We start from the raw sequence: 22457 nt of genomic DNA, 5'->3' as shown, positions 1-22457 counted from the left end.
GTAGGGTTATATATGTCAGCTGTACAGTTAAGTGTTTAGAGTAGCCTACATTAGTTTCAACCAATTCAGTAGGACTAGCTGATAGTTCAATATAGAAAATATAGTAAACGTTTCCGTTTGTATCCGCGGCTGCCAAACAAAAGATGATTCATGTTTTGCAAGGAGTTGTGTTGTCTGTAGCAGTTTATCGTATTTCCTTTATTGTCAGCTCAAATGTTAACTACAACCAGTAGCCGAAAAGACAGGTTTGTGCCAAAATAACGCTTTTTAAAATGAGCTGTTTAACTACATCAATGCTCCTATTTGTGACGTGACATAGCCTACTGTCACGCCAAAAAACCTGCAAACTACAAAAAGGGGAATTTATAGTTGCCAGGAGACGCTTTTCATTCCGATAGTTTCTCTCCTAGCTGTAGCGCCCAAAAGATGCACCACATCTACACACGATCGTGCAATTTGTTATTCTGGTAATGTAGGTTACTATATGTAATTTAACACACCTGTTATCATAAAAAATGTAGGCTACGGTACATATTTGTAATGCAAGTTCTCTGAAGTCTTTCTGTAAAACGTACTGTAATAGTACTGCAGTAACTATCTTCATTCGAAGTAAGATCACTGTATTTGTAAACTTGTAACTGGTTGTCATTAAGATCGTAGGTTAAAGTCTCTGGTTAAAGTTTATGATTTGTAGTTACAGCAATGAGCTGCGTTTACAATAGCTAGGTCTGCTGATTATATCAACAACCTCTCTTTTATAATCCACATTTTATTAAATCTGTTGTACAAGTCTACTCTTCTGAGAGGATTGAGAAAGTAACTCCATGGCCTTATGTTGTAGCCTACATTTTAATCTCTAAATGCTTTACTTCGAGGGAGTTTTCCAGCAACCTTTTCCGTTTAACGAGATCACAATCGCGCGGATACCTTTCCTCCATATTCCCAATATTTATCCCTGACGTCGACATCCGTTGTGCCGTTCTTTATTCGCTAAGACAGGCTTGAATGCGTCTTATCGGTCTACACACGGGATTTTCCGCTTTTCAATGGTAAGTGCTAGAATTTAATGGCTGCTGACCGCCCTTTTAGAACCAACCAACTTGTTTTACAAACTACAACTGAAACTATAGATCAGCCATCGACCTACAAGCACCATGTAGCCTGCAAGATAGGCATGGAACAAATTACATTTAGCTGCCTCATCTTTTATTTCAACAGAACAAAACCAACCAATGAATCAAAACCAACGAATTCAAACGAACGACTCAAAACAAAACCAATCAATAATGGTCTCCGCCTGCTTGTTGATTGGACAAGAAAATGGCCCCCAAGTAGTCTATTACCCTGCTAAAAATAAAATTTTTGCTGTTACAATCGATAATACAGTATTTATAACACCCACTTATAGCAGCCGCTAAAATTACACTGAGAGTAATTACTAAGCAATGCGTTTTGAAACTAATTGGAGATTATTATGATTGCACAGTTCTTTATATTATATTGAAACCTACGCAACCAAGTATAAAAAACATGTAGCCATGGGAACACAATAACTTCGGGTTGTTTACTACATTTGACGTCATATCTTTCTTGCTTGTAACTGCTGTATATTTGACGGTTTAGCATATCTTTTTTCTACAGACTAGCTATCTGGTTGATTTATACAAATAAACAGCACTTCCGTGTCCTTCTATTCTGTCTTTAATCTAAAAATAAACCGGTGTTACATCCACAAGGCACTTCATTTAGGCTACACATGGCTTGCTTGAAAGCCTGTTGCAAGTGCAAGCTTTTCATGCGGTTGTTATGTAGCCTATGCGTCAAAACGGAAATTGTGCGTTTTGTGTTGACGCAGTACGCACTGATGGTAGGCTACATATTTTTTTCAACAAACAAGGCTGAGTTGGTCATAAACCGTTTACTACAGGGCTTATTCTTTTAGTAAATCGATATTTCAGCTTTCACAAAAGCTGTTGCTTAAGCTATTACAATAGAATTCTCACTAGAACTATATTTTGTACAATATTTCATTTTTCCTCAACGAAAAAAACGTTGTTAAAATAGACTTATAAGATACAACACCAATTACAAAATCATATTGTTAAATTACACTGTTATTTTTCTAAATAAAATTTCGGCAGGGTAAAGTTCCACATTTGTGGAGATTTTTTGGTCGCACTTCAAACTGTCCTGGTAAATTTAAAATCACCAATCTAAACTAAATTCATTTCACCTGTTCAGAAGGAGCCATCTTCCTGGCGTCAGCGCTACCTGACTACTCACTATAAAACAGCGAGCATTGTGTTTCGCTAACCATACCGGTGTAGCCTCCACACTAGCCATCAACACTTTTCCCGAAAACATGTGTTTCTTGGCAGTCGACTGCCGAGAAATTCATTTCACCTACCGCTTGTGCAAATAGATTTTTCTCTACCTCTAAGCTGGTTTGCTTCTCTTTCTCCCACGCATCCCTTTCTTCTGGTCTTTGGTCACTGAATGATTGTGGAGGATCCAGAAGGGGAGATTGGGCCATCGCTCCTTAAAGTTTCTTGCTGTAACCGCTCTTGCAACCACTGAACATCTAATATCTAATTCAGGGGTCACCAACCTTTTTTGCATGCGGGCCACTTTGGCACCAAGGAGAGCTGTGGCGGGCGCACTAATAAAATATTCGGTAGGTTGACTCTTATGCTAGAAAAGAACGCATTTCGTACCCAGTATCCAGCGTTACATGTTGTTCATATTTATGTTGGAATACCGCAGCAACAAAATTAATCGAGCAACGCTACTGCCAGGCCAAGCTCCTTTTACAACACTTTTGACTTTTTTAACAATGCCTAATAAACGAGGCCACTTGTTTTGCGCACTTATAGCGAGGCGAGCAGTTTCATCAAAATATTCATCGCCAAGCAAGAGTGGTGTTGTCACTCCGCTTCACACAAAAAAGTTTTGCAATTAACAATTTCAGTAAACAAGGAAATGTTTGACACATCGCAATACAGGCAACAATTAATAGTTACCTGCAAACATATCAGCGAAAAATAGGCTCCAATAACAGGGAAAAAGAAACCAGGCACCATGAAACAAACGCTTGTGGAAATCACCGAAAAATCGTAATTCTATCGTAATTCATGAACAGACTTCCCTCTAAAAAAGCAATGAGTTGGTTTTTCATCCTTTTTGTGAGAGTCTATAAAACCGTCTTTCTTTTATTATAGACAACTGTCACTTGCGATGCTTATCAGCGTGGCAAGAATTTGTTGATTAACAACATTTTGCAGTAGCCTACTTGCTTCGGCAGTACATATACTAAAATTGGAACGATATAGAAAAGAGTAGCATGGGCCCCTGCGCAAAGATGACAAGCAAAATCGTGAAGCGTTCCATATCTCTTTAAAAAAAAACAAAAAAACATTTTGCAGCAAGTTACTAAGCTAAATATTTTCATAATACAATCAGAAAAAGTCTTTAAATTTATATATAATATTTTGCCAATTTATTATAAATTGAATTGGCACACCGACCTATTTTGCCAACAAAAACTTGCATAAAGATAAGATAACACTGCTCGTGAAACACCATAACGTTGAAACGCACACTAGTGTTTACATGACATTTGCAAACTTAAAATAAGCAACCCTATGCTCACAGACAATTTCGAAATTCGAAAACAGACGTTTTAATCAACCACTGGGACAGTGTGGCTGGACATCGCATTGGAATAACTTTTAGCAACCCCCCACCTAGAACTATAATCTGATTGGTCGATCGGTGGAATTGTATGCAAAGCGAAAATACGCTTCCCGGAAAGTATTTTTTGCCTTCGTGCTCTTTAACTCCTCAAGAAAAGTATTTTTAGTTATACTTGTACGCTGATACCTTCCGCGGGCCGCAGCGATACAGCGTGGCGGGCCGCATGCGGCCCGCGGGCCGCCACTTGGTGACCCCTGATCTAATTGATTGAGTTTCGCTTTTAGCAACATGATCGTTGCTTACTTCACAATGTAGATTTTAGTGACCTGTTTTAGCCTGATGCTGAATTGCAATAATAGCGAATTGCACTAGCTTTCAAAACACAGTTCCCTAGTCATGTGCTATGACGACTTTTAATATCTGTTCTCATTCTTGTCCATGTGTCTAAGCTGTACAGCAAAACACTTTAAATAAAGAAATTGGTCATTCTTTTCTACGAAAAGCATAGGTGCAATGGAATTGACTAAAATACTAAACCATAAATATTAAACCACTAGTTTTTTTATTTGTGCTGGGAAGCTAGGTTTGTTTCTCTAGTCTAGACCAGTCAACCCATACGTGAAAAGTCGGTAGGCTACATTTGACTTGCCACAGGCTGCTGTAGGCAGTTTTTGGAAGCTATTTGCTTCCAAACGCGATTTCCATCCACAGTAAACCACGCCATAAAATGCTACAATGTTTACTTTGAAAACCAGACGGCAAGTAGCTTAAACCTTAAAATCAATATTTTTGAGACTATTTGCCTTCATCACAACTGGTTAAAGCCTTGCTGTGTTTGGATATTAGCCTTTCTACCCGAGCGAAAGTCATTTTTCGTTTTTCGGCCAAAGACTAAGCTAAAAATTGCTCAAATGTCTAGGAATAAACGTTTTCTATCTGGGTAAAAACTACATTTTTGGTCTTTAACCGAAATTTTAATTAAAGCTTAGGTCACCCTGACCGTTTTTCGCATGCTTTAAAAGGAAGCAATGATGAATAGGCCTACCGAAGAACTAATCGAAGGTTAAGATTTAATGGTTTCGTTTCTTGTTGAAATGTGAGTGCTTGTTTTCCCAGCCCGAAGATCAACTATTAAACAAAAAAACATTATTTGCTGTTGTGTAGCCTACTTCATCCATTCGGTATCGAACCTGCCTCAAAATGGATTTGTTTGCATCGATTCAGCGTTTGCAGATGTAGGCTACTATAGAAATGGGCTGATTTTCTACCGTGTGTTCAACAGAAAATTGTTCTTGCCCAAACAAAAGTCATTAAGTTTACATCGTGTAATATTCGTTCCTATAAATTTCAATTTCATGTTTTAACTTTGTTTATATTCTTATGTTTTGATGTAGCCTAATATTAAAGAGCAATGTTTACAAACTGGGTGGGAAACCCTGATAAACCGCACATATGAAAAAATGAACAATAGACGCTCTGTCGTGCTCTTTCTTCACTCGCAAAGCAATGATTAACGGAGGTTTCGGAAATAAGTCAGTTGAGATAGAGTCATACGCACAACTTACCAGTGTTTTATTACCATGGGATAGACTAAGGCCAAGTTTTAAACTATAGGCCTACATGGATTATAGCCTAATTAATTATTGGTGTCTAACATATGAAATGAAAGCTTGTAAAGAGGCTCTTGACGCAGGGCCGGTTACCGAGATTGGCAGAGTGAAGTTTTCCGATTGTTGAAGTGTTGTTGCCGGGAAATTATTCCATTCACTAGGTGCCGCTGAATGGTGAGCAGTCATGAAATGCGTTGCTCAAGCGCACACCCCAATAGTCGAACCAGCGCCGCGTGATTTTGAGCCGAGCGCGTAACCACTGAGTTAACGGGGCAGACAATTGAATGTCGCTAACCTTTGACTGCGCATCTTGGAGGAACAAATTAGAAGCCGTTACTCTTTACTGAAGTGTCTGAGAGGGCTGTTGAAAAAAGAATGACCGAAGGATATTTAGCCTACTTATCAAATCAAGGAGTGCATGCTTGTTTCAAAACCTGGGTGGATGGAAGCTGCACGCCAGCCCAAAGAAAAATAAACTTCATACTAAATACAGTAGGTTTTCTTGTATTTGGCAAGAAATTCCAAAAGAAATTTCCAAAAAAGTTACAACTTTTCAATTATTTAGTTCAACTTCAAAAGGAAATTCGAATCTGATGATAGAGATTAAAAAACAAAATAGGCTCGCTACATACAGATAAAATAAACACTGAAATCATAAAAAGTGCAGCACTAGAATTGAATTGCTTTCTTATAAGTTTTTTCATCTCCATGACTTGCAGATAGAAGATTTGTTTATTTCTGGCTTGATCAAACTTTCTGTTAGCAGACAGTTTCAATTCAGCCTTCCCATTCCCATGCAATATACATTGCTAATCTCGCATTTCGCTCCGGCGCCAACTGATGGAAGTGCTTTTCCTACGAATATCATTCTGAAATCAAGTGGTTGGACCACTTCGAGACATTCTCGCAACTGCTGGAGAGTTTGGAGCTGACGTGCTGCAGCAATATTTAGGAATTCTTGTTGGTGAAATCGAGGTGCGACGTTCAATCTGAAAAACGTGAATAACGTCATCAATGAATAAACAAAGAACTTAAAATAAATAACCACTTTTTGGTAAGTTTGTAGCTAGTCTTGTGATGAGAGCCACTGCCGTGCATTTGATCTTTGCTAGAAAATGACAAAAACGGATGACAAGGCTTGTGCTAAAACCATTCTCTTACGACCGCGAGTTTCCTCACTTCTAAAAATCTCTGGCTACACAACAGCTGATGTCTTTCTTACCGTATCCGACTTCTTGGTATTGCTTTTGCTCCTTGAATGGTGCGTAGGCGCCACAGACGCTTTTGATATTACTTTTCCCTGACCTTTGGAATTAGTTGATCTTCCATTGGCGCTGGCAGCCGAAGGAGGACGAGTTTGTGGGGAGGATGACGCTGTTTTCAAATAATAAGTTAAAGTTACGTTGCTTTAAACAACTTTCACAAAATATATTTGCAGAATAGGCTAATACGCTTTTCATCAACTAAGTGCTTTAGCATTGCATTGGACCGCGGCATTAATTACGAAAAAATGGTCAGATCTTTCGTGCGATTTTCTTTTCCTTAATTTTTTTCCTGTTTATTGTTTTACACCAGTAAAATAGCTTTATAAATACGAGTGGTAATATAGCATTAGCCTACCCCTTACGTCTTTTCAGTATGCAATACTTCAAACTACTGTAGGTGCATAAGGTATAGGCATCCAATAGATACTACTGAAAGAAAAATACAAAAAAAAACTGCCCATCTCTTTCTAGCGTAATTGCTTTATTTCCATATACAATAGCGACACATGACACATCTATTCGCCAACAGTTAGCTTAATATTTTACTTTCAGCTACGGAATTTAAGCATTTTCATTCACAGAAAGAAAATCCAATCATTTATACAACTCTTCCCATGAAACTGAAGATAAATTAGTGAAAAAGTGAAGGAAAAGTAGTTAGGGTTATTCCAACAGTTTATTAAATGTTTTTCTTACCTACACCTTTGTTAGATGTTCGTATTTGAATGTTTCTGCTATCTGTGACACTTGCTTCAATATGCTGGTCTCCTGTTTTTCTATCCTTGACAATCCGAAAAGTCGGAATAGCTTCTTCAGACGGATCATGAGTGATCATCATAGAAACAGGAGATTGGCTACTGGAGATACGATCATCGTTGCTCTTCAATCGAACCAGAAGAGGTTTTGAGCTTTTATCAGCATCGGAAGATGCTGATCCGTTGGTTGTGCGATTTGCCGAAGAAGCAGATAACTGCAAAACATACAGTAAATAAAGTCATTCAAAAAGTTCTAATGCTAATTGCCGGTGACTTTACATTGTTCCATGAGCTAGTTGGAAAGATTATAATCTCTCACTGCATCGCGAAATCTTGACTTAACTCCACAAAAAGCACAGCGCTAGATGCGTTTTTGTCTGATATAAAAATGAAAAAGAAAAACCACGTAAGATTTTTACTTCTTGCATAAACACACTCGGAGTAGGTAGGTATCAGATAAATACCAAGCAATTGAAATTCACTTTTATCCTACAGTAATATTTTTGGTTGCACTTTTTTTACTAATCTTAGCGATAAGTCATTAAAACAACAACACACTTTTCGGGAACATGATGCTGTAGTCCTCGGTTGAGACCTTGGAAGACTCATTCCACGAGAGCTTCTTCCGGCAGACAAATCTCTCTTGGTAGAGCTTGAAGCTCGGCGAATATTGGAAGACTTTGAATCACTTGCAGGGTTACGCAAGGAAGAATGACGTCGGACGGGAGTATGACTTTGTGGAGAAGTTGGACTTTTATTTCCTGGATCCACGGTTTGTGAAGCAGTGTGAGAAATGGAAACTCCCTAAAATAAAAACATAAGTCATAAAAAAACTGCCCTAAAAAAACTGTTATGTTGTCCGCTCACTATTTTGTTTTATGACCACACTCCCGCATAATTATGACAGATTGCTACCACCTTTTGTGTTTGTTCGTCAGTTGTTGCTTGTACGCAGGTCAGTGCAGTTTTATTGAATTTCAGTCATTTATTATTAACATTTCACGAATAATTTTGTTTTGTTTAGATGAATTAAGATATTTTCCTGAAGAGGGCAGAAAGTTTTGCCGAAAACGTTTGAAATTATGTATCTATTTCATTTCTGTATTAGTTTTGAATTATGCAATTCAATGTTATTAAGTTGTTATCGATTGTCTGTCTAAGTCAGCGTTTCTTAACCTTTTCTGACTCTAGCACCCCTGTAAACAGGCCTGAACAGTCTAGCACCCCCTAACTATCGTTGACATACGACTACTATAGTGCCGACCAAAAGTATAGTAGAGGCCGAAATTTTGACATGCTTTCAAATCGCTGGCGATATATTTTGTAATGAAGTCTCTTGTTGTGTAACAAACTATGCAGTTGTTTTAATGAAGTTAATTCAGGATTTGGTATTTGGCTTTCATTCACCAACAGAAATTCAATTTAACCATATGTAAGTGAATCAACTCTCTTAAAACAACCGCACAGTTTGTTAAGCGACAAAAAATACTGCAAGCGATCAAAAAGCATGTCAAAATTTCGGCGCCGCCATTAAACTTTTGCCTGCACTATTGAAAGGAAAGCGAAGTACAAATTGATCATTTTGTTTATTTTTCAAAACTACTGTCGTCATTGGTGATAAAAGAAATAGGAAAACCCAAGAATAGTGAAAGAACATGGACAAACTTAAGCATACATAAGTATAAGTTACCCAGCTGGGTAACTATACACATGTATCAATGTGATTTCTGTTGTTGCTTATGTGTGACCAATTTCTCTATCCGAGGCTTCGTGGTGGTCAAAGCCACTCTCATACCGTGGAGCAATCTATGTTGAAGACGGCTCCGGCCAATTGTTTTGATTTGGAGCATGGTGGAGAACGCCTTTTCACACAGATAGTTAGTCGGAAATGGCACGATCAATTCCAATGCTGCTCGTGCCAATGCAGGATATGCTGTCAACTGATCACACAAGAAATCAGCAAGCGGAAGGACGAAATTTTGTCCGACAACTCTGATTCACCTGCATGTCAATCAGCTTCTCCTTTAGTCTATTATTATCACTCATGTCTGCCAAGAAGGGCTGCTGTATCCACTCTGGATATGAGTGATTTATGGTAAAGTATTTTACCATAGTGGTTTCTAGAAGCGACAGGTGAGCAACTACTACAACAAAGCACCCACCAGGTAGCCTAAGTTCGCACAATCCACTCAGGATCAATTTGAGTACTTGACTGGGAGATGACTACAATAACAGCAAATCATGTAGGCTACTTCGAAACAGAAATCATTGATATGACAACTGCTGATACTGGCAAAAAAACGAAAAAATGCATAAAAGTAAAATGGCATTTTTTGATAGTATACTGCATGCATCTAGCACCCCCTACAGTCTATTCCAGCACCCCCAAGGGGTGCTAGCACCCCCGGTTAAGAAACGCTGGTCTAAGTCATAAAAATACGTTAATCTATTTTGATACAGAACCAAATAGAACACGTTATCACATGTGACAAACCGCATTGTACCTTAATAAAGGTTGAATGCACGAGTGATAGATCATTTAACAATTACGGAAGCGGTCGATTAAGCAATCTATACCCTATTTCACAATTTTTTTTGTATGCTCCGATCGCAATTCGCTGATTAAAATATCTGATTACTGATCCAGAGGTGAGTTTCCACAGGTGAGTTTCATGTTAATATAATCGGCTGCTTATAAGGTGCGTTTACCTCGTGCAATGTAGTCTATATTACCTTCAGAGTGATATTATTGTTATTCTTGGTCGACGTGTTAAAAACGATTTCTTGAAGTTTGGACTGCAGCATTTCCACCTCTTCTTGTAAGGTTGTGTTTGTTACTTTTAAATTCTGTAAACAACGTAATTAGTAAGGTACCATGAGACAAAATTTTTAATTACGACAGGCCTAACTCTGAGGTATTTCGTTTCAAAACAAAATAAAACAAAATTTTTTGCCTTGGTTTCATTTCGAAAAAAATATTTATCTTATTTCCTGTGAAATAAAAACACAAGAGTTTGCCTGATGAGCTGCCTAGACTTAGGCTAGAAGTGCATAATAGTAGTGGGAAAATAGTATTGCAGTACACTATACACTAACAACCAGTAATCATACAAAATTTATTTTACACTGGAATATATTGTAGGCCTATGGTCATTTTAATAATTTTGTTTTAATATTTCGAGGAAGTAGAAGCGGTCCGCCTTGTAAAAAGACTTGAGAACTGCTGGTATATACGTAGCCTACCGAGTATTTTTGTTGGATTTCCTCACAATATCCGGTTGTCAATTCTTCGTTCAAGCCTTGGCCTACCAGTCTTATTAGTTTTTCAGTTGACTTGTTCTGCAAAGTTAGATAGACTTTCTCCACATATGCACCAATCAACAGCCAAGGACACTATCTTTAAAACCTTAAGCTGTGTTGAATTTACAACGTAGGGCAGTTGGAGAGTTCATGGCCAATAGCCTAGGTCTTCAACTTGAAAAACAGTAAAATTATCAGGGCTACTGGTAGGTTACATTTTCGGTTTCATATTTTTTGGTGGTTCAGTGTCACTCTTTTGGTCAGTTTCATGTTATTATTGTAATTATTATTATATTTCTGAGATGCAGTTAAACTTTCCTGACTTCCATGTTTTTGTCTCTTCTTTTTAGAAATTTCATAAACATTTTGATATATGTGACAATAGTGAAATACCTTTTTAATTGCGCTTTCACATTCAAGTTTTTTTGTGCTTTTTCCAACATTTGCTTTCAGCTTTCCACTTTTTTCTCTTGCAATCCGTGTTTTAGTCTCATTTCCACTTCCTGCACTCTCCAATTGATCCAACCTCTTCTTCAGCATAGAAATTTGCTTCCTTAGATTGGTGATGAGAGCTTCCATTTGACCAGCTTTCTCCTGTTGTGATGTATCAGCAGTGAATGAATGGGCAGTTAAATCAATTGGCAGTGAATAATGAGAAGTTAAAATTCCCTGACTACTTACGAATAAGTTTAAAACTTGAGAAATTTTGGGCAACCTCTACACGGCAATATCATGTAAAATTGTTTTATAAGTTTATGTCAGGATTGAACACTTTTTTAGAGTTTCCTGCAGACAAAAGTGGAAAAAAAAGCAAGCATACTTCAAATGACCTTCAAAAGAAGAAATATTGTTTTTGCGGAAATCATAGGATTCAGGCTCAAAAGGTATATAGAAAATGGTTGGTTGGTTTTGAATCTTTATCCTGTGACTGACAAAGCCTATGATAGATTATTATTATTCCAGACAGTTTTGCATAATTGTAAAGGCTTTGAACTACTGAAGCAGAGCCGGTTACTGAGATTTGCAGAGTGGAACTTCCTCCTGTTGAAATGTTGTTAAATTATTCCGTCTACTAAGTGCCTTTGAATGGAAAGCATCAGTCCTGAAATGCGTTGCTCAAGCTCACACCCCAAGAGCCGAACCAGCGCCACTTGACCTTGTCCGGCGCATAACCACCATGTTAACCAAGTTAATGGGGCAGAACAAAATGTATAAAACAATCACTGCATCATACTTTTGTGATCATTTGTCGTACTGATTCCTCAGCTGATTCCAGTTTACACCGCAATGATCCGGTTTCTTCCACGCGCTTTGTTTCAAGTGCAGCAAGTTTTTCTTTCAATTTTAGAACTTTTTTGCTTTCATCGACCATTTTCTGTGTTGCATCCGTTACCTGATGTCAAAACAAGAATAATTTGTGAATGCATGAAATTTCAATAAAATAACCGAATGAAGAAGTAAAAATTGTAATAAGATGCAAGAATTCCGTGCTACAAAAAAAATCTATTTTTGCTTTCGATCCGTTTCTGAAGATTGCTTAGAATTTCAAAATATATTTGATACACTACTACATCTTGTCAAAACTGTTTTGAAACATTAAACATTCTTATTCCTAAACGGACGCGCCATACCTTGCTTCTTTCATTTTCTATCATTTCTTGGTACTGGTCGGATTTCTCTCTTTCCAATTGCAATTTAATTTTGAGATCAGCTTCTGCCTGCTTTTTCTCCTGCGCCACCGTGTGTAATTGTTCGAGTGTAATTTCGCTCATCTGCAGTAACTTTTCAGTTTCGTCCATTTTTATCAATCTCACGCGGAATTCCTATTATAAAAAGCAAACTTGAACGTTATTTAACACCAGTATATAACTTTGCTCCCTAGCCAAAAAAAAAGCATTGATTTAACATCTGAAAATTCGAATAATAAAAACTTGTAACTTGTTCGGGTAGCCTAGTTATAACAGCTTCATAGATTAATAAAAATTAATACACTGAAAACGAAAGCCAGAATATGTTGTCAAAGGGACAGCGTACGCATAAAACAACCAAAATTAAAGTGGACTTGGAGATGTCTGCAACTGTCTGATTTTTGCAGAAAATTCCACCGAGTCCGTTGCCCGGGATGAAGACTACAAAGTCCATTACAAGTCCAAGTCAAATGCCCTGTCTTGATGATTATCAAATAAACGATGTTGTGCAAATAGTCCACTTCTTTTGCAAATATACCTAAGTACCAGATTAGGAAGATCAATATTTATAAGTTACTGGGCTGCAGGTTAAATAGTAGCTTGTTCAATACGTTTTTTATTCATGATCAAATTTATATCCAACCTTGCAAAAATGTAAACAATGTTGCAACAAAAGAAATGAGATACCTCAAAGATACCTCAAATAAATACCTCAATTTGTTTGTTCATTTTCGTCACTTTTTTACGTTCAGCTTCAAACTGTTGTTGGACTTCCTCCAATCTAAACATCCCTTCTTCAACACATCTTTCTGTGTCCGTATTATTCCGGATGCCATTCCTGAGGGTTTTAAACTCTTCTCGCAATGCTGTGGTAAGAGCAAGTTCCTTCTCCATTGTTTCTCGTAGTTCTTTGCTTTCCTCTTGAGCCTAAGTTTATGTTTTGTTTATTTTAAATTTTTCGTATCTGGGCTTACTCCCAGTAGCTCATAATTTAGATTAGGCCTAAGTGGATGGGAAAGCATTGAAGCTAACTTTTGTGATGATTTTTTCAAGTATTCTATGAAGTGCCTTGCTAAAAAATACTCCAAAGTGGAGACGAATCGATGTACTTTGTTGTTTATTAGAAAGATTTTTTGGCAAGGTTATCCCGAATAAGGATGCCCAGCTTTTCCTATTCACAAACAGTCCACGTTTTGTATTTTACTTTTATCAGTCCAATAACAAGTTGCGAAGATTGTGACATCACATCCGTAAAAAAAAACATTTAGTAAGTTAGATTAATGTTCAGCAGCTCACCCAACAGCAAATCAGTCACTTTTTCAGTCGCGATCAGTCGCAAATCAATCTAGAAACAAACGATTTGCTGCCTGTTTCCCAAGCATGCAGTATACCGTACCGAGGTAAGTCTATTTATCTTTTCTTACATTTTTATGACGTTGCACTTTGCAGAAATCTAGCTCAACGCAAAATGGTCGAGTTTTGCTAGTTTGGAAGATATCTGCAGTGCAGTAGAACACATCCAAACAATTCAGTTTAGCATTTAAAAAACCAGAGCTGTAATGCGATTGGAAAGATTGATTGCACCGTTCACAAAACAATCAGCCATAATTTTGCTCTTATATGTTGATTTCTTATTATTAACCGGATATATTTAACTTTTTGACATTTTCTAATCGTGGTTATGTGTTAATTGTATGGAAACATTAATTATGGTTTTATTTCATGTCGTTTGCAAGAACTAAGATTTTTATAATTGCTGCGTATTTTAGCCTTATGGTATATCACGCGTAATTACGTTGTTACGCTAACAGTATGCAAAGACTCTAACAACAAAGTAGTTGATTAATACCATTTTAAAGTCTTTAAATCGAATTCAAGCCTACCGAGAGCAGCAGAAAAAATATGAACCAGCCACTTGCCTGGTAAATGTACTATTATTTCTTTGGCAGCCAGCAATAGCTGCTTCAAAAACTGTCAATAAAACCTAAATTTAGAGGTGTTTTTAATTTTATTAGCTATATGACTATCTCAGTTAAATAATTTCCTTGATAAATATCGTTTTTCTTTAAAACTGTTTTTATGTTTTGATGCAAAGTTGACCATTGATTGAAAAAACAAGGAAAGATTTTAAACATTTCTTTTCAGGGAGTGTAAGATTTTTATGGAAAGAAATTATCCATATCATTGAGTGAAATGCAATGCAATTTAATATCACTGCTGGGATACCCTAGCTGAAGACCAGGAATTCATAGTATAGGGATTGCCAACTCGGCTGGAAATCCGACAATCGGAGTGTAAAAGTGTTGCCAGATATTTTTTTATATTTTTAGAAAAAATATTATTTTAGCATTTTTAAAGAGTAGTGGTCGCCCAAAGCTTGTCCGTTTAAAACTAACCTGAAGTTTAAAACGGCACAAGATTGAGTTAAAGTAGTTTGTAGTTGTGTTACTTTGCAATAAGAATGTGCTGAATTTATGTGCAAAACTTAAATAAAACCTGCAGGTTTAAAAAAAAATATTACTAACCAGTTATAAACAAAAAAAATTGAAAAAATTAAAATACACCTCAGGAATAAAGAGCTTCATGTTTTAAGTGTTGAAGCTGCTAATTATATTGCAAGTAAAATGTTTTATGTACAAGAGAGGTTAAATTTGCCAAAAATATGATAGTCTGATAAGAACAATAAAATTGCTTTATATTAGTTTTAAATATTTATTTACGGGCAAGTTTTGGGCAACTACTACTGCCAAAATAATAATTTTTCTAAAAATAAAAAAAATATCTGGCAACACTTTTACACTCCGATTGTCGGATATCCAGCCTAGTTGGCGATCCCTATAGTATGAATCCCTGCTGAAGACAATGAACTATGCACTTCACAAGAAGCAATATCAAATATATAATTGCACACGTGTAAATTCCGTATACTGCGGTGCTCAATAGCCTACTTGTATGCAGCACTATGATTAGTTATTCTAACACAATCTTTCAACATCGTAATTTTAATCTTTTGATAGTTGATCAGTTACTGATCTATACAAGGTGTTACCGGTTAAAACAGTTTTCAATCATCAAATGCCAACCTACTTGCACATATATATTTTCAACTTCTTGCATTCCAGCCACAGTTTTCCTGAGCAATTCCACTTCTTCCAGTAAGTCTTCGTATTTTTCTTCTTGCACCAGTTTTTCTTTTATCTTCCATAACTGATCATCTGTCTTCCGCAAATTTTTATCCACACTGTTTAACTTTTTCATTTGCTTTCCCAGACTTTTTATCTAAAACCACAAAGTGTAAAAGTTGGATTGCAGCACACATAGATCGCGAATGGAGCAGTAATTCAAACAACTATTTTGTCACATTCCCATATCTTTTCATTAATTTATTATACTTTATTTTTGTAAACTTAAAGTTCAACACTTCTTTATTTTTTGCTTTCTTTATTTTCTTTAATTGTTGTCAATTTGATTTATTGCTGCAATCACAATTAACTGCTTTGATGCTAATGAATATTTAAGTGACAATTTTGTCTCGCCTTTGCAGCATGACATTACATTGACAAAGATTACACCAGCTTCGAATATTCTAAAATTTTCTTAATCATTGTGAACTTGCTTTAACAATAACGGTTACCTTAAAATCAGCTGTAATGGTACTTTGGTAAACATAACATTTTTATTGTATATATATATTTTTTTAATATAGACATTCTAGTTTGCTGGAAATAAATAATAAAAACAAAAGCATAATAATACCTTTTCTTCTTGGTCTTTTGACTTGGCAAGTTCTGCAGTTAATTTCGCGTTCAACACTTCATAGTCCTTGAAAAACTTATTTGTTTGATCTTCAAGTTCATTCTCAAGTTGCGAGGAGTGTTCTTTCTCAGTTTCAACAGCAGTTTCAGCTTCGTTTATCTGTGAAGATATGTAAGCAACGCTTAATTATAAGATACGCTCTGCAAAAGTGACAAGTGCTGACATTGCCACAGTCAGTGAGTTACGCAGGAGGGGAGAAGATTGGGCTATGCCTCTCTCCCTTTAAAAAATGTTTTGGTAATATAACAATGTAGATTACGGCATTTAATATGTTTTAGATGGCACAGTCAAAGCAATTAACAATGTTGTCATAGGTTAAGAAAATACTAAATTCAACGTCCGATCCACCTATACTACCCTCTAGTCTAGAGAAAACCTTGCGTACCCTACTAGCCACAGTTAAACAACTTTTAGATACAGACTAGACTAGACTACCCCATACATTTTTGGCAGAGTGTACAGCAGGCGATTATTGCTTGCAGGCGATATACAAAACAGTAAAAATGCATCTTCACTATGGTTTGCAATTACTTCAGAATTGCTGCAGAAAAGCATTTCCATAATCTCACCCATCATGTTACGTAATGATAGCTTATGACTTTTACTGGATGTGTGAGGTCAAAGAACGTAATTTCCGGTGTTTTGAGCTTGCAGGCAAATATCACGGTACATACCATGGAATGTACTGTAGGTATAAAAAAAATCTTTGAAACTGAGTCTTTCCCAACAAACATGCAAACTGATTACGGAAAGAGCTGGTTTTTGTTTCGGTTTTGTTTTTACTGATTAATTGTGGTTTTATGTTTTCCAGTTCAGATAAGACATGAAATAAACACTTATATTTTATTGCGCTTAAAACAAAAAATAGTGTATTAATGTGGCTGTATCTCCTCACTGTGATCCATCCCTTTATAAATGATTAAATATCTAACGCTATAACGCACCCGATTTAGCCTATAATCATTTCCCTCTATTCAACCTCACCTTCAATTCCAAGCTATCGACGCGCTGTTGCAGAGCGAATGCTAATTGTTTCTGTTCGTTGATAATTTGCAGCTGCTGCTGCCTTTCGTCTACGAGCTCCAGAGAGAGAGATTTTACGCGAGCCAATTCTTCCTGCATGATTGCAATTATTAAATTGTGTATGAAGAGAAACACTAAACACTCTGCTGATATGTTTAACTGCTAACAAGTCAATTTAAAATTTATTCTGCAATAACACAGGCTTCGCACTGACATGCACTTCTGGAGTGTTTAAAAAAGAATTTTGACCTTACTCTCTTAGAGCAAATAATTGTAGGCTACAATGCAAAGTCATACATGTTCAGGAAAAAGCTGAAACATTGTAAAAGAATAAAACTTCACAGCAACAAGTGGCAATATGTCAAAAAACTATCATAGAATCTCCACGGTGTGATAATTTCACACATTCTATTATATATAATATTATGCAATATATAATATTTCAAAGTCAAGTTACAGCAATTACAAAGTGGTCAACGCAGCAAGCAGAGCTGAAATACTTGCAGAAAAACTATATCTATCGTAGAAAGACAATACCAATTATAGAAAAACTGTATAGGCCTACTGTATATGCTACAACTTATCCGTGTTAGTTTTTCTGTAATACGGTTATAATATACATGCTATGGGTCAAAGCTTACTTTTCTCGTCCAATGTTTCGCCATCTCTCACCTTGTAATCTTTGGCTTGTTGCACCAAGTCACGTTCTTTTTGTTCGTGCTCTGTTTTTTCTTGCTCAAGAATGTGCTTTACTCTATCTCGATCATGTTCTGTTTAGAAAGATTTGAGTAAATAATGGGTCAGACAATGAGTGAGAAAAACTTGACACTCGTTTGATAATAATAACGATTCTAATCATCATTTTACTTTGCGCCCATTGTGGTAACATAATAATACATCGTGGATTACAGATGCAACGTCTACGGATGCAAAACACCAGACAACTGGAAGCTGTAAAAATCTCTTCAGTCAGCCGCTCCCAATTTGTCCGTCTGCTACAAGTTATGGACAGTGTTTTTCTTTTTAACGCCGGAATTTTTTTGATATTGAACCTTATCCTGAAGAAACTTGTAAAAATAAACAATTTTGATGCAATTAAGACGTCAGTGGATGATCATCTCACTTGATCACTCAGTCGGAACCAATTAACATAAAATTAAGAGCCCTATTTCTATTAAATACAAGTAGAGTAGAAGTAACACAAATACAAGCTCAGCAAAATGAGGAGGTTATATGTCACTGAAGCATCGACATATACACAACATACTAACGTTTGAACTCTGTTAAGTCAGCTGCAATAAACAAACACTAACCTAATAAGTTGACAAAGTTGTCTGACTTTAATATATACTCTTGATGTTTTTGCTTTTCTTCTTCCATATCAGCTGAAAGACGGTGATATTTTTCTTCAGAAGCCAAGTACATTTGTTTCAGTTTTCTATAGGAGTCTTTTTGATGCTGATATATAAAAAAAAGTATAAGTGTAGCAGCCTACTACACAAAATTTATTCTTTTTTATCCTACCATAAAGCTTTGGTAGAGAGTTTGCTTTGTTGAACCATAGAGAAATAAAACTGCTAAAGTTACTTTGTTTTATTTCTCTATCCTACAATACATGCAAAGGTCCAATGATGCTTAAGATCAGGACCACATTGCCTCACATGGACAGCGTGCTAAAGCGACATTTCGGAGGATCAAGTTAGCTTATATCAAAAGGCAGGTTTGAGTCTTTAACACGTATCTTCCTGAATCTGATTTTTTTTTTCTTTGTTGTTGATTTTTTCAAGATAGCTTTAAATAGGTATAACTTGTAAGGAATGAATGTTTATTCGAGACAATTTTTATTTTTTTTTGTGAAATATAGATGATTTTACTTCTGTCAGTTTATTTAAGCTGACGGTAGAAAGGTATGGGAGAAATGCTTAGGGTATTTTGGGCAGACAAAAAATTATGTTCTGATCGGACAATTTTAATTTTGCAATAGAGACTTGTTTTTTGCTGTTATTTTTTATTTTTTAGTTTTTATTTTTTATTTTTTTATTTGTTATTTTTTATCTTGATTGATTGATTGTGGAAATATTTATCATCGGACTAAAAAAGCTTTTTAAAGACCTTCATCCTGGCCGCTTCGCATAGGCTACTTGCAGAGGCACTGAACCACGTAAAATTGGACTGTTTACGTATTTTTACTTGTGAATTGCTATGCTTCAATTAAGATAGCATTGGATCCTGTGATATAACTTATTCGTGTATATTTGTTAATTTTTTACATATTTCTACGAGTTGTAAGTGTGCATACTGCATAACATAAATAAATCCAATGTTTATGAACGCATTGTGTTCTTTGTCATTTCACAATCAACAAAAACAATTGCAATTGACGGACCTAACCACTTCTCTCCAAACAATCGCATTGATGGACAATCAATTATTATTTACATTGCTATGCAGTATCATATTACATATATTGACCGTATTGATTTAGTATCGATTAAGTAGAAGAACAAATAAAAAACCACTTCATGCACAACTTAACTCGCAAGTTATCAATTTTTTTTTTTAAACACAAGCCATTTTTTGCACTTCTGTTTCATGCAGTGGTATGTCTTGCTTCTTTGATTTGAAAATACCACACTACATAATAAATTAATTTACTAAAGAAAGAAATTTCTTGCAATAATGTCGACAAATTGCGAATTGCGACAAATTGCGACAAAAAGTAACACCACACTATTCTTGAACTTTAATTAGTTGCTTTTACCTTGTAACCTACAAACAGTTAACCTACTTACAGTGTTGATGTCTGAGAATTAACGGCAATAAAATGTTTCTAATAGAACATCGTTTTAAAGGACCAATTTAAAAGAAAGGTTTTGCAACACACTCTTTACTTGAATTATTTTTTGGAGTTGCTCTTTTGTTTGTTCACAAACATGGTCTTGTGATGTCATTTCTAAAGTAGCAGCATCTCTTTGCAGGGCTTTGAAAGGTTGACTTGTGAGACCGTATCTGATTAAAGTAATTGATGAGTCACGATAACAAAGCGCAAATACCAAGCCATGGACTTCTAACATGACCAAGCACTAGTTGTTGACCTACATATTAAATTAGATTAGATAAATCTCTAGTTTTCACCAGACAAAGTCAAATAGCTTATTGGATGGCCATTCCTTTAAAATTGTAGTAAATGAGTATCTCAACAGTCCTACAGTGGTTAATTTTACTGCTTCATAAAAACTTTTTAAGAACAGGTTATTAAAACAACTAAGTTCTTTACATTTTATAACTACCTTTCCCTTAATAAAGAGTTGTTTTACAAGAACTATTGTTTTTTCAGTCACCTTGAATCCGAGTTCTGGGAACATTGTGCTTTGAGAATCGATATAACTTCATCTCTGGCCTGTAGTTCTCCTTCAAATACACTCAAGAGCTTCAGTAGTTCATCTTTGCTAAGGTTAATATTAGGCTCATTTGACGCAGGAACAGTTTGCTTTCCTCCATTTAGATGTATTGAATTTTCAGGATTTTTGCCTTCAGACGAATTTTCATCTTCTGGAAGTGGGATTTGAATGTGTTTATCTTCAAAAAGAAATCGAAGATTTAGTTTGGAAAAATAAACATAAAAAGAGAAAAAGCAGAAAATACAAGATAGTAACGAAAAGAGCAAAGAGTCGTGGATTTGGACACAATGACGTGTTTAGAATGAGAGTGGTGATGTATCATAAGAAAGTTAACAGAAAACTTTTGGAAAAACTTTTCTTAATTTATTATCAATCAATATTTTTTTTCTTTTTGAGGGTAGCTCAAAGGCCCAACTCTTCTTAACAATCTAACAACCTGCGTTCACACAATTGATTGCTTATGAACGATAGTTCAGTAAACTATACAAACGAATTTATTTCACTCGACATTGACACCCGTCAAAAGATATTTCATTTTCTTGATTAAGTAAACTATCGTATAGTTGTAAAAATCTATTCAACAATGTCAGTAAAATTACATAAAAATAATAATCTTGTATTTGGTGTCACTAATAAGCATTTCAAGTAGTATTTGTTTCAAAACTCTTTTAAAATCTTCGAAAAATTACCTTTTTCGTAAAACACTTGCTTGTTTTTTCTTACTGTTCCTGTGTCTGCATTTAACGATTTCGTTGAAAGAGCTGGAACCTGAAACAAGATGTCGATTCCAATATTTTGCATTCACATCTAATTTCTAAAGGATTTAGATTTTAGATCTAAATTTAAAATGCGTATCAAACAAAACTAATAAAATAAATATCAATAAAAGTTATGCTGTTGTACAATGTAAACCAGAAACATTGATTTCGGAAAAAACTTACTCCTCAAGTGTAACTCTTAAGAACACTTAGTGGACTCGCTTCAAGCACAAACTTTTTGAAAAAAATGAGAAGTTTCAGAAATTTTCTTTCACAAACCGTCAAACCCAAAACTAAATGTTTTCGAGTAAATACAGTATTTGTATAGATATTAGAATGTGTCTATAACTTTATAAAAAGGATATTACACACATCGGATCCACTTTTGGCAACGTTAATACGATATAAAAGTAATACCATTTGTTTTTTTGATATGGATTCTGCTACAACTCGTCCCACACTTTTAAATTTTCACACACACACACAACCACACACATATTTCTGACAATAAATATCCTACACCTCTCATCCTCTTCATTATGAGCTTTTTCTGCTTCATAATGATTGACGACGTTTTGCTTTTCTTTTGTTTTCTATCTCTTTTTTACTCACCATAAAATCAAAATTGATATCTTTATGATTTTCTTCCATCGCTAATCAAGACAATACTTTTTCAAAAACACATAAATAATCTTCTTTCCAACTATTTCATTACCAATTCCTCACTGCAAACTAAGTTTTATTATAAACTTCACCACCCTACCTTTCGCCTATAACAGAAACAATTTAAAAAAAAAATAAAAATACATAAACAATGGCTTCCTTTCACCGACGTACTTTTCTGTATAATCTCGTTTCGAAACCAAAGTACTAATAGTCCTTGACAAGCAATGGCACATAAGATAGGTTAAACTTAGTCTGCCATTACGTCATGCAGAATTTAAAGCTGCAGTTGCCTACAAGATATTTAATTTGTCTGTTTCACAGTAAAAAAACGGCATTCTCAGAAACTTGATTTCGAAAACAGTAGCATTTGTAACCTTATCCTGAATTTCAAGTCTGTTAACAGTCACTTCGAATTTAAGCTAGAGCTTCAAGCCAATAATGAAATTTGTAAAAGTGCTTTAAACTTTCTTAGCACTGTAGGC

The 22457-nt window shown here is 35.6% G+C and overlaps 1 protein-coding gene and 1 non-coding gene across 2 annotated transcripts; one reads left to right on the top strand and one right to left on the bottom strand.

The window, feature by feature from the left end:
* Nucleotides 1-3285: 3285 nt before the first annotated feature.
* Nucleotides 3286-3393, top strand: LOC145767678 (U6 spliceosomal RNA). Its single transcript, XR_014288845.1, has one exon. It is a non-coding gene; the product is annotated as a U6 spliceosomal RNA (small nuclear RNA).
* Nucleotides 3394-5859: 2466 nt separating this feature from the next.
* On the bottom strand, nt 5860-22033 carry LOC145766797 (uncharacterized). The gene is made up of 19 exons (XM_082578503.1): nt 21922-22033; nt 21241-21319; nt 20492-20729; nt 20042-20159; nt 18464-18608; nt 17823-17920; nt 17112-17243; nt 16068-16226; nt 15399-15590; nt 13023-13238; nt 12255-12446; nt 11858-12016; nt 11065-11217; nt 10567-10662; nt 10057-10170; nt 7882-8127; nt 7265-7538; nt 6526-6677; nt 5860-6292 (listed from the first exon to the last, which is right to left on the bottom strand). Exons 1-19 carry the CDS (start codon nt 21958-21960, stop codon nt 6179-6181), a joined length of 2916 nt encoding a protein of 971 aa, XP_082434629.1. The 5' UTR covers nt 21961-22033; the 3' UTR covers nt 5860-6178.
* Between the last annotated feature and the right edge of the window lie 424 nt (nt 22034-22457).

The sequence above is a fragment of the Aplidium turbinatum genome, chromosome 3 (assembly GCF_918807975.1).
Source record: "Aplidium turbinatum chromosome 3, kaAplTurb1.1, whole genome shotgun sequence".
Taxonomy (NCBI): Eukaryota; Metazoa; Chordata; class Ascidiacea; order Aplousobranchia; family Polyclinidae; genus Aplidium; species Aplidium turbinatum.
This window is presented reverse-complemented; position numbering and strand designations above follow the sequence as displayed.

Excerpts from the sequence above, each read along its gene's own strand:
- LOC145766797 (XM_082578503.1), bottom strand. The coding sequence starts at position 21,960 with ATGGAAGAAAATCATAAAGATATCAATTTTGATTTTATG. Across the intron at positions 18,609-20,041 it reads AACTCCAAAAAATAATTCAA|CATCAAAAAGACTCCTATAG; the intron begins GTAAAGAGTGTG and ends TTTATATATCAG. Across the intron at positions 17,244-17,822 it reads AACAAGCCAAAGATTACAAG|GAAGAATTGGCTCGCGTAAA; the intron begins GTGAGAGATGGC and ends GCAATCATGCAG.